This window comes from Elephas maximus, chromosome 15 (genome assembly GCF_024166365.1).
Source record: "Elephas maximus indicus isolate mEleMax1 chromosome 15, mEleMax1 primary haplotype, whole genome shotgun sequence".
NCBI lineage: Eukaryota > Metazoa > Chordata > Mammalia > Proboscidea > Elephantidae > Elephas > Elephas maximus.
In genome coordinates, this window is record NC_064833.1 from 4828563 (window position 1) to 4840265 (window position 11703).

Consider the following 11703-nt stretch of genomic DNA (forward strand, 5'->3'; position numbering starts at 1 on the left):
GCAGACAGGGGGCTCACAGAGGTGAGGGCAGTGAGGATGATGGGGAGGGGGGTGGCATACGATGGCCTCCTCAGCTCTGCACTGCTGCTCTGCAGTCAGACCCTCTCTCAGACCACCTTCACCCACCTCCTGCGATCATCCCTGGTTTTGGCCTCCATTCTAAGCCCTCTGTCTATATAGCACCATGGTGAATAACACTCAAGATGAGACCAAGAGAAGCGTGTAGCGTGGTTGGTCAAGACTTGGAGGAGCAGGCAAGCAGGAGAGGCAGAGAGCATGTGTGTGTATGTGTCTGTGTGCATATGCATGTCTGTGTGTGCGTACATCTGTCTGTGTGTATCTGTGTCTATGTGTGTGTATGTGAGGGTGCATGCATGTCCTTCTGTGTGTGTTTGTGTACCTGTCTGTGCATGTGTTCATGTCTCTGTGTGGTGTATGTGTTGTGTGTTTCTGTGTACGTCTGTGTATGAGTGTGCATGTCTTCATGTGTGTGTATGTGTACTTGTCTGTGTGTATGTGTGTGCATGTCTCTATGTGTGTGTCTGTGTGTGGAGGGGGTGACTAAAATGCAGCTACCCAGGGCCAACATGGTGCTCTAGGTTTGTATCTAGGTACAGCTCTGAGCTTCCTAACAGCCAAAGAGAAAAGGTCCGTTGCTTGGCTGTCATCGGTAAAAAGAAAAACTTGCCTAATTGAGACACCTCTGGCGTTAGAGCGAGTTTGTCACTTTTTAATAATTGTTTAATAAATACTTACAGGGTTTTAGGAGCCCTGGTGGCACAATGGTTAAGAGCTTGGCTGCTAAACAAAAAGTCGGCAGTTCGAATCAATCAGCTGCTCCTTGGAAACTCTGTTCTGCAGTTCTCCTCTGTCCTATAGGGTCGCTATGAGCTGGAACTGACTCCATGGCAGTGGGTTTGGGTTTTTTTGGTTACAGGGTTTTATACAAGAGATGCCTGTGCCCCACCCACCCACCCCCAAGAACAGCAGGCAGGTGTCCTGGAGGACCGGTAGACGAGACCCACCCCCGGGACCCTCGGCTCAGCCACCCTCTCACACCTGAGGCCTCTCACACCTGAGGCTCTGGCTGTCCTTGTTTCTTTCCACGTGAACTTCTTTTGCTTCCTCTAGAGACTGATAAGTCTCCTTGATTAATTTCCAAGCCAAGCCTTGCCCGAATCAAATCTGGCTCTAAAATTTAGACCCATTGAAGATTTATGTCAGCTAGAAAAACACGTGCATGCTGTGAAATTTGAAATGTAAATAGGCTCCTGCCGAAGCAGCCCTGGTGGGGCCCCGAGAACAAGACTCACGTTGAATGTCCCTGGTCTTGAAGGCGTTGATCCACACAGCCTGGTTCTTGAGTCTTCTAAAAACTTTTTGCCAAAATTAGACATTTGCATCTAAAGGCTACAGGGGCAGGACAGGTAGAGTTGCAGGGCAAGCCTGGGAGGACATGTGCTGGTGGAGGGTGGCGGGACAGAAACCCTCTGACTACTTGCTGTGGGAGCTCTGTCTACAAGGAGAAATGAGCAGTTGTTGGAAAAAGCCCCTTGAGCAAGAAATCTAGTAGTCGTTCCTCTTTGCTGCTGAAAAGTGCTTTGCACACGAGTGTGACCTTGGGGTCAGCTGAGGTCTTCCAAGTTTGCCTTGGCCACGTAGGAGAGCCGTGCTGTGCAGCCCCACCGCCTGGAAGAAGTCAGCCTCCCATTCTCCCGGCTCCTCCCTGTGCTCCTCTCTGCAGCCCACTCTGAACAGGAAAGAGGCGCTTTATGCATTGGACCTGTGGTCAGAATCTCCAGCCCAGCACACCTGAGACCTCCGGGGCTGCAGCCAGACAGGTGCACCTGGACAAGTCCTATGCAGTTTTGGCCACTACCGTGAACTGACACCGAGCCCCTGCCCACTCAGGCCTATCAGCCTGGAGCCCCGGCCCCCACACCACTCGCTCTGTGCAGAGCCAACTGCAAAGACAACTGCAGCGCCGAGAAAGGCCACTGGCCCCACTCCAGCCTCGTGCTGCAGTACAAGCAGCATTGGCAGAGCCAGACAGGGAGGCCTAAAAATAGCCCTGTGTCTGCCCTCCAGCCACCAGGAGCCTCCAGCCCTAAGCCAGTCAGAGCAGCTCCAGCTGCATGAAAGAGCTGAACCACTCCAGCCCCGCGAAGCGGAGCCAGGGGGAGACTGAGTCTGGCCAGTGAGGCCCTGCCCAGAAATGGGACCCTAGCCCCACAACCGAGTCCAGGTGCCAGGACAGCCGACAGGTAGATGATAGGTACCAGGTGCCTGGCGAGCCTCCCAGGGCAGTGAACATCCTCATTGGGATGGTCACACCACTGCCCTAAAAGCCCTCCAGGCTGGGTTGGGCCCAGAGCAGGGTGCGGGGACCAGACAGTGAGGCCCAGGCACCCACATCATCTCTCAGAACGGATCAAAGGGCCCCATGCTCTCTGCAAACCCCTGGGTGGTGCAAGTGGTTTTCATCAGTTCCTAACCCAAAAGTTGGTGGTTCGAACCCACGCAGGGCACTGAGGAAGAAAGGCCTGGCAGTCTGCTTCTGAAAGGTCACAGTCTCAAAAACCCTATGGGGCAGCTCTACTCTGCACACATGAGGTTGCCATGAGTCAGGATCGACTAGACAGCAACAGGTTTGGTTTGGGGTTTGGTGCTCTGGGTGATGCTTGTGAGGACCATGGGAGGGGCCTCGGCCTGGCGAGGTGGGGACTGACTGGGACACTCTGCACCCGCAGAGGGGCCTTGGGCCAGCCGCCACCTCCTGCCCGGGGCACAGACCCCACGTCCTCAGAGTCCTCTCACCGCCTGGCCCTTCTTGCTGTCTCTCCAGAGTGGGTCGCTGGGCGTCCTCGGTTCGGCTTCTATTTTTAGCGTGTGTTTCTGCAGAGCCTGCGACGTGCTGTAGCATAAACGTGGCAGAGATTTTCAGGAGGAGTTTTGGGCCAGACAAAATGAAGTCCGTGACTCGGGCTGGTATTAAATGCAAAAGGGAAGTGGGGTAGGGAGGGAAGATGAGCTGCACACGGATTTAATGCTTTCCGAGAAGAGGCTCTAATCCGCTCCCAGGCGATTCCGTACAATGTCAGGTTCCCCTGCACAGATACTCCTCCCTGGATGCACGGATGGGGGTCCTGAGCCCAGGGCGTGGGGAAGCAGCAGATGTGAGGCTGGAGTCGGCTATGCGGAAGGTGCAGCAGGACACCTCTTGGGGACAGGCAAAGAACGGGAGGTGGGAGAGGGCCAGGCCTGGGCTGGTAAGTGGTGAGGCCAGGATTCAAACCCAGGCACCTAACTCCAAAGGCACTCATTTGCTCACTCATTCATTCATTCAGCCAACATGAACCACCATAAGGCCTGCCAAGCACCTGGCTGTTCTGGACAGGGGTGAACAAGACAGGCCAGTGCCAGTGTTCATGGTGTTAACCCTTAAGTGCCTGACTAGACAAGGTAATTTCAGATCAGATGGTGAGGGCTATGAGAAAGAAAGAAAGGAAAGGCAGAACAAATGAATGAATGAGTGGTAGGATGACAGGGGCAGGGTGGCCTCTCTGAGGAATGAGCCAGGAGTTAAACCTCAGAAAGGAGCTGGCCACGCCGGGATCTGAGGGCCGTCAGACCAGGAAGAGGGAACGGCAGGTGCAAAGTCCTTGAGGCAGCAAGGAGGCAATGCAGCGGAGTAGCCTCAGCAACAGCAGAGCGGGAGCCGGGGCTTAGGGCCCTGTAGGGCCTGGAGAGCAGAGTGCGCTTGGAATTTGATCCTCCCTTTTTTTATTAATCTGAGTGTGAAGGGAGACCTTGGGGGGGAGGGTGTGGGGGAGGGGCTGAGCAAGGCAGTAGATGACCCAGCAACACTTGTACAGGACCACTTCGGCTGGTGTGTAGCAGTGGGTCAGAGCCGAGCGTGGCCCCAGGGAGGCCTGTTGGGAGGCAGTGGCAGCCAGGCTGGGGGTGGGGGTAGAGAGATGGGAACAGCAGTGCTGACCAGACGTGTGGGTGGGTTGGATTTGGGTGATGAGTGGACAGGACTCGGCTTGACCTCTAGGGGTGAGGCCGCACCTCCGCCCACTGGTGGGACTCCCTTTATGTGGGAACCCTGGGGATGGCAGGGATGTGAGAGCTCCGTTTTGCCCATCAGGTGCCAGGGGAGATGTCAGCTGGGCAGCCTGTCAGCCCACCTCTGAGTGCAGAGCACCTCAGGCTCAATCCTGTGGGTGCAGGCTCTGGAGGGAAACTTCCTAAACACAGGGGTCCCTCCGGGCCTGGGAGCTGCCGGGGGCAGGGCGGCACCTCCTTCCAGCATGCAGTGGGCAGTGAATGCCTGGATAAATGGGTGTGCGTGTGCGCCCAGCCTAGGAGGGGGTTTCAGAAGCCTCCAGAGCGCCTCCTACCTGTCTGACCCTTCTCATAGAGGCTGACAACCGTAGCCACCTTGCCAGGGAGGCCACCTTTACCCACGACAAAGACGCAGCCCAGAGAGTTCAAGCACCTTGCCCTAGAGGCCCAGCAGGTCAGACTCAGAGCCGGCTCTGCCCAAGTACCTGGCTGGCCTGCATCCCAGAGGGCCTGGGAGTGCTGTCTGTGGCGGGCAGGCCTCTGACCAGCGCACTGGGTGCTGTGACATCCACTGATGCCCCCCCACACCACCACCCCACACACACACAGGCAAGAGTTTACTGAGGCAGCCATAACTCCATTCTGGAGGTCGGAATTCTAGAACTTGGCCGGGCTGCGTTCCTTCTGGAGCTCCAGAGGAGAATCCATCTCCTTGCCTCTTCCAGCTTCTGGAGGCCACTGCATTCCCTGGGCCCGTCCTCTGTCTCCCAATCCAGCGTCGGAGCATCTTCCAGTCTCCCTCAATCAGTTCGTCGGTATTCCTCCTCCCCCTTTTCTTTCCCTTTCTCTCATAAGGACTTATGATTACATTTAGGGCCCATTGGGATCATCTAGGATCAGCTTCCATCTCAGGATGCTTAATCACATCTGCAAAGTCCCTTTGCTGTGTGACAACAGCCCCTGGGGCCCCAGACCAGGGTGTGGACATCCTGTCTCCCATACCACCTTCAGGAAGCTCCCTGGGGACATGATTTGGCCCTCGAGGCATGGCCATTCTTTCTCCCCAGATCTTCGTCCCCTGCAGGACTGCAGGCCAAGGTTTCCATCCGTGGACAAGGTGCCCTGTGCCCGGCCCTCCCAGCTGTAGTTTGCCTAGCTGAGCACCTCTAAGAAAGAGCAGGGGCCTCCTTGTGGGGTCAGGAGATGGAGTCCCAGGCTGGGACTGGGTGGCCACTTCCCCTCCCAGCCTTGTGACCTCCTGGGCAGGGTGTCTGTCACCTGAGACCCTGATGCTCCAGCAACTTGCCGGCCAGGGACGTGGGGGTGGGGCTGAGCAGCCTCGGAAGCTGCAGTCCGGTCCCTCGTTGCAGCAGCCGAGGGAGGCTGTGATGACTGTCCCTGCTGCAGCTGTCCTCTGAGCGGCATCCCCAGAGACTCTGAGCCCGTTTCCCTATCAACACGGGCCTCATCTTGCAGGCTGGTGAAGGTCCCTGGAGAAGCTGCATAAATGCAAAGTGTCTGCCGGCAGGGATAGGAGCAGGGATCGCTGATTCTCCACTCCCCAGTCCCGAGAGCAAGGAAGGCCGTGATGGTGGCCACTGCCGCCCGATGTGGCCCTCGTGCCAGCCCGGGGCTGCCCTCCTGCGCACCTGCTATTTCCAGTTCTCCACAAAGCCCCTTGGAAGTGGGTTCTACCACGATCCCATTTAAAGATGAGGAAACTGAGGCTCAGAAAGGGCGAGCAGCAGCGAGTGGTGGAAAGATTACCCAAACCCAAGACAGTCTGACTCAGGCACCCGCTGCCTCCCAGGGTGCAAGTCCCTGCCCCACCCCCCCACCTCGGGCCTTGTTCAGTGGACCAGGAAATGGAGGACAAAGGGGAGCTCTGAGGGGCCAACCCTGGGACCAAGGGGGCCCCCGCGCACCAGTGACATCAGACCCAGACTTACAAGGGAACCCAGATGAGCCCCCTCCAGGCAGCCCCAGAGGAACCTTTGAGGGAGCAGACACGCCCTCCCTGGGACTGACTGGCGGCCTGTGGGCACTGAGAGTGTTCGAGCCCCCTGGCTGGCAGGGCCCCACTCGGCCAGCCTCATCGCAGCTGAGCTGGGCGCCCCCACCAGACACCACCCTCTGCATGCACATCTCCATGTGAAGAAGAGGGCTGGAGCAGGTGGCCACTCGGGCCTCCCACCTGGCAGTGGGAGGACCTCTCCTGCCCCCAGGCCTTTGTGGGAGCTTGGTCCAGTGATGGCACTGGAGAAGCCGGGAAGAACGGCATCCCACCATCTCACAGGCCGTCAGTGCAATTCAGAAACTGCTCCCAAACAGCCAGGCTTTGAGAAATATATATATATATTTCCCAGCTCTGTCCCAGAAAAAATTGAAGCAAACTGTTTTGTGAATGGATGGAGCCAAGATCTCTTCCTCCAAAAATATTCCAAAACGCCTTGCCGTCGAGTAGATTCCGACTCATGGCGACCCTGTAGGACAGAGAACCGCCCTCATAGGGTTTCCAAGGCTGTCATCTTTATGGGAACAGACTGCCACATCTTTCTCCCACAGAGTGGCTGGTGGGTTAAAACCGCCAACCTCTGTTAGCAGCTGAGCACTTTAACCACAGCTCCACCAGGGCTCCTTAGGATTCCTGAATTTAAAAGAATGCCCGGCCAGTCTCTCCTGGGTCTCCAGGCTGCAGTTTAAGAAACGTGGTAGATGTTAATCTCAAGGTAATAGTAGGAACAACCACTGTAGCTGCCAGCGAGGTCAGACCCCACCGCCCCTGGGGCTGTGGAGGAGTGGGGCAGGGAGGCCCTGGCCAGCCTCGAACTTCTGTCCCCACCTCCTAGGTCCGCACCCTTATCCCAGATCTGCACATGCAGGAAGGGAGCTTCCAATTGGTGAACCCCAGCCAGCGTCCAGTGCTGTCCACTCCCCCTGCCGCCCTGGCCTGCCCTTGGGGACCACAGCCCCTCCTGCCTCTTCTACAGAGAAAGGGAGAAGGAAAATTCCCACCAGGAGCCATGTTTTCAGCTCCGTCAGCACCCTCCCTGCCAAGGCCAGGGGAAGATCAAATGGGCGCAGGTCCCCCCGCCCCCCCCCCCCCGCAGGCTGGCAGTTGGCCCAGGGCCGACAGGCCAGCCCGAGGCTGCCCCAGCAGCGCACACAGTTCTATGCAAAGAGAAAGGCCAGCACAGCGGACTGAGCAGCCGCCCTTCGCTGGTTTGCACGTGATCTTCCCCTCTGTGGAGCCGCCCCATGCTCTCTGACGCCTGCTGCCCCCAGTTTACTCAGATTCGGGGCTCAGCTCACTGTTCAGCAAACACTGACTGAGGCCAGGCCTGGGGAGGGGGAGGGGGAGGAGACAACCCTCGCCCCAGACTGGCCCCACCTCCTTCATCCAGGATTTACCTGCAGGAGCTCCTCCAAACAGGTGCAAATGCCTGAGGGCTTCCACCTAGCCGTGGAGGGAGGCTCTGTTTGTCCCCCTCCAGGGCAGGCCACACTCCCACATCTCCCAACCTATGCCCTTCAGGACTCCCAAGGAGGGGAGATGGCTGCCACTTTAAAGCTACTCAGGTCCCCTGCCCTATCACCCCCACCCACCTCCTAGGAGTGAGTCAGACCCAGAGCATCCTTCTGACACCCAGGCTCAGAAGCCTTCCCTCCTGGCAGCAGAGGCCAGCCTGCTAATCTCCTGTTTCTATTGACCTTATCACAAAGCACACGTCCATCTCTTTAAACAGAAAAATAAGAACCCGGCAGACCCCAATTGTACAAGCACGATTTTACCTGAATCTCTGACACACGGAGGCTAAGAACACTAACGTTGCAGGTGCCTCCTTCCTGTCTCAAGTTTATAGAGTCCTTGAGGGTTGGCCAGGCCAAGGCCTCTGCAGGCACGGTCACCAGGCCTGGCTCACAGCGAGGAGGGGGCCCAGGGACCTGGGGTGGGGTGGAGGGTAGGGGCCCGGCGTGGGCCAAGGGCAGCAGGCCTGGCTCATAGCCAGAGCTGCCCCCACCAGCCCTCAGGTGTGCAGACCAGAGCCCAGGGCAGACACACGGGAGCCCAGAGGGCATGAGAGTAGCATTTTTTTCCCCCTCACTTTTTTTAAATTGTGGTAAAATATATACGTTGTTGTTGTTGGGTGCTTTCAAATCGATTCCTACTCCTAGCAACCCCACATGATAGAGTAGAGCTGCTCCATAGGGTTTTCCAGGCTGTAATCTTTATGGGAGCAGATTGCCAGGTCTTTCTCCTGCGGAGCATTGGGTGGGTTTGAACCAGCATCCTTTCAGTGAGCAGCTGAGCAGTTAACCGTTGCATTACAAGGTCTCCGTAATGTGTATATAACATAAAATTTGCAATTTTAACCATTTCACCGGTACAACTAGATGGCATTAATTATATTCACAACGTTGTGTAGCCATCTTCATCTTTTATTCACAAAACGTTTTTCATCGCCCCAAACAGAAGCTCTGTGTCCACAAAGCAGTAACTCTCCATTCCCCATACAGCTGGTCCCTGGTAATGACTCATCTACTTTCTGTCTGTGCATTTGCCAATTCTAGACAGTTCATACACGTGAGATCACACAGTAGTTGTTCTTTGTGACTGACTCATTTCACCCAGCCTGATGTTGTCAAGGTACCTCCGTGCCTTACCACGTGTAAGGACTTCATTTGTCTTTATGGCTGAATAACCTTCCATTATTCACCTGTTGGTGGACGCTTGGGTTGTTTCCACCTTTTGATATTGTGGATACTGCTGAAAGGAACACTGGTGTACAAGTGTCTATCTGAGTCTCTGTTTTCAAGTCTTGGGGTTTATACCTATGAGTGCAGTTGTTGGATCATGTAAGAATTCTATGTTTAACTTTTTGAGGAGGTTACACAACTTCACAAGGGTTCCAGTTTCTCCACGTCCTCACCAACACTTATTTTTGTTTTGTGTGCATGTGTGTGTGTGTGTGTTGTTAACATAATAGTCATCTTAGTGGGTGTGAAGTGTGTGGTTTTGATTTGTATTTCTCTAGTAATTAATGACACTGAACATCTTTTCATATGCTTATTGCCCATTTATATATCTTCTTTGGAAAAATGTCTATTCAAGTCCATTGCCTATTTTTTAATTGGGTTGTCTGTCCTGAGTTGTAGGAGTTCTTTATGTATTTTTTAATATATTAAACTCTTATCAGATATATGATTTCCAAATATTTTCTTCCATTCTGTAGGGTTGTCTTTTCACTCTCTTGATAATGTCCTTTGATGAACACACATTTTTTCATTTTGGTGAAATCCAGTTTATCTATTTTTTCTTTTGTTGCTTGCTTATGCTTTTTATGTCATATCTAAGAATCCATTGCCAAATGCAAGGTCCTGAAGATTTACCCCTATATTTTCTTCTAGGAGTTTTATGGTTTTGGCTGTTATAATTTTTGTATATGGTGTGAGGTGGGGGTAGGTAGAGCTTTTGAGGGGCAGAGCCAAAGAAAAGTGGGTGGAGCAGGGAGGGAGGGGTCTGGAACCACCCGGGAACCAGGGTAGATGGGGACTCCCACTGGCTGGGCCCCCTCCAAACCATTCTCCACCCCCTCTGTCAGTGACCTGAACTCACAGGCCTGGCTTAGCAAGAAGGTGCTCCTGGCAGCCTAGCTCCATAACTGCCTGGTTCCCCAGAGCCAGAGCCCTCGCCGTCTCAGCAGCCCTCTCTCGGCCCTTCTGTACTCCTTCCAGGGGTGGCTGCCCTTCCCTCAATTTGTCGTGTGCCCTCCTCTGCCAGGGATACTCCCTACAGCCCCATCCACTCTGGAACCCAGCTCAGGACCCTGCACCCACCTTATAATTGTTCTTTCCACCAGCCACTTGCTCCTGGCTGCCTATTGGTTTTTCCAACCCTGGGTGCTTTTCTCACTCTGGCCATTGGTAAGCCGCTGCCCACATCCTTCCCTCCTCCTTGCTCTCCCCCCCAGCTCCTGGAGGCCTGGAGCACAGCTCAAGCACCTCAGCTGCCCAGACTGCGGACCTCGCAGAGGGACCAAAGTGTCCCTGAGCAAATGGACTGGGAATGGAGGGGGCAGAGGGCAGGTGTGTGCTCTATAAGAAAGGAAGTCCCTTCTCAGATCCCAGCCAGTGCTGCGCACCTCCCCCAGGCCTAAATCATGCCCCACAGACACCCCACCCCACCCGTACAGCGGCTCTGTTACTGAGTACATTTGGGAGCGATGGATCATAAGACTCTTTTTGGAGAATTCCGAGTGGAGATGTGGACTCCTAGCTTTGACCCCTCCCTCCCTGCTGCCCACCTGCCCCTGACTCCTCTCACTTCTATACCTTTGCTCCCCTCCTCCCCTGCCTGGAACACTCTCCCTGCTCTGAGACTCCTGTATCTTACCCAGGCTAGTGGCCCCCTGCCGTGGTGCTCCATGACCACCCCGAGGGAACTGGGCAAGGCTGGCCCTGGGGCTGGTGTGGATTAAGTGGGCGTGGATGTTGGTGCCTGCACAGCTGCATTGCTGGCTTCCCCAGAGCTGCCGCAGGGGCCCCTTCCACGACCCAGCCCAGAAAGTCTCTGAGTTTCTCCCTGGCCTTCCCTGCCAGTGGCCAGGCTTGCTGAAGAACCTTGGGGGCCTGGACCTGCTGTCCGGTGGGCTCAGCAGGAGCTCCTGGGAGGCCCTCCCGGACCCCACATGACACTAGGCCCTTTGGACTCCTGAGTAGGCAGGGCCCTTGGGTTAGAGCTCAGGTTCCCCACCTGCCCAGAGCATGGTTGGGTGAGCATCTCTGTCCCCAGCCCCAGCCTGGCCCAGAGGGCAGGCAGCCGTGGTGAAGGACAGGGTGGCCAGGAGGAGTGCCAGCCCCTGACAATCTCCTGTCCCTTGCAGATGTGCTGGTGGATGGACAGCCGTGTGACCAGGAGGCAGCGACTGCCTGCAACGTGGGCGACCCGGTGCGCCTGGAGGTGAGGCTGACCAACCGGAGCCCGCGCAGCGTGGGGCCCTTCGCACTCACAGTGGTCCCCTACCAGGACCACCAGAATGGTGTGCACAACTACGACCTGCGTGACGCTGTCTCCTTCGTGGGCTCCAGCACCTTCCACCTGGAGGCAGTGAGTGACCACCAGCCCCAGGGCCGGGCCCATCATCCGCCTCCCTGGGCTTGTCCTGTCCCAGCAGTGGGCTGACACTGCCCAGCCAGCTGCGGGACTCAGGGAGGCCTGGAGCAGGCTGGCCTCTCCTCACCTTGCACTCGACAGTGAGGGGGGGTAGGGGTAACGTGGCCTGCGTGGTAATTAAAGGAGATAAAACATCTTGGCGCTGTGCCTAGCACAGGGGGTGCCCAGTGACCTTTAGATCCAGGCGATATTATTGTCTACTAGGGCCATTGTCATCACTGCACCGACAAGCTCTACCGTCCATCCCCTGACCCTGCCCTCATCCCCCGAGCAGCGCTGCCCCTGGGCCCCGCCCTCTGCCCACATCCAGACCCCAGCCTCATGGCTCCACCTTTATTCTCCTTCCCCCCCATATTGACCCCACACCCAGCCCCTCCAGCCTCATCCATACCGTGTCCCACATCCTGAGCTAGAGGAATCCCAAATAATCTGGGAGGTAAATACTGTCAGTTCCTTTCAAA

General features: G+C 56.0%; 1 protein-coding gene across 4 annotated transcripts in view; it reads left to right on the forward strand.

Moving 5' to 3' along the window:
- Nucleotides 1-11703, forward strand: part of TRAPPC9 (trafficking protein particle complex subunit 9) — a 652210-nt gene that overhangs the window by 639646 nt on the left and 861 nt on the right. For all 4 annotated transcript variants that reach the window (XM_049853997.1, XM_049853999.1, XM_049853998.1 and 1 more), the window contains one exon: nt 10953-11176. In XM_049853997.1, coding sequence (XP_049709954.1) covers nt 10953-11176 — 224 coding nt within the window. The remainder of the gene's footprint in view (nt 1-10952; nt 11177-11703) is intronic.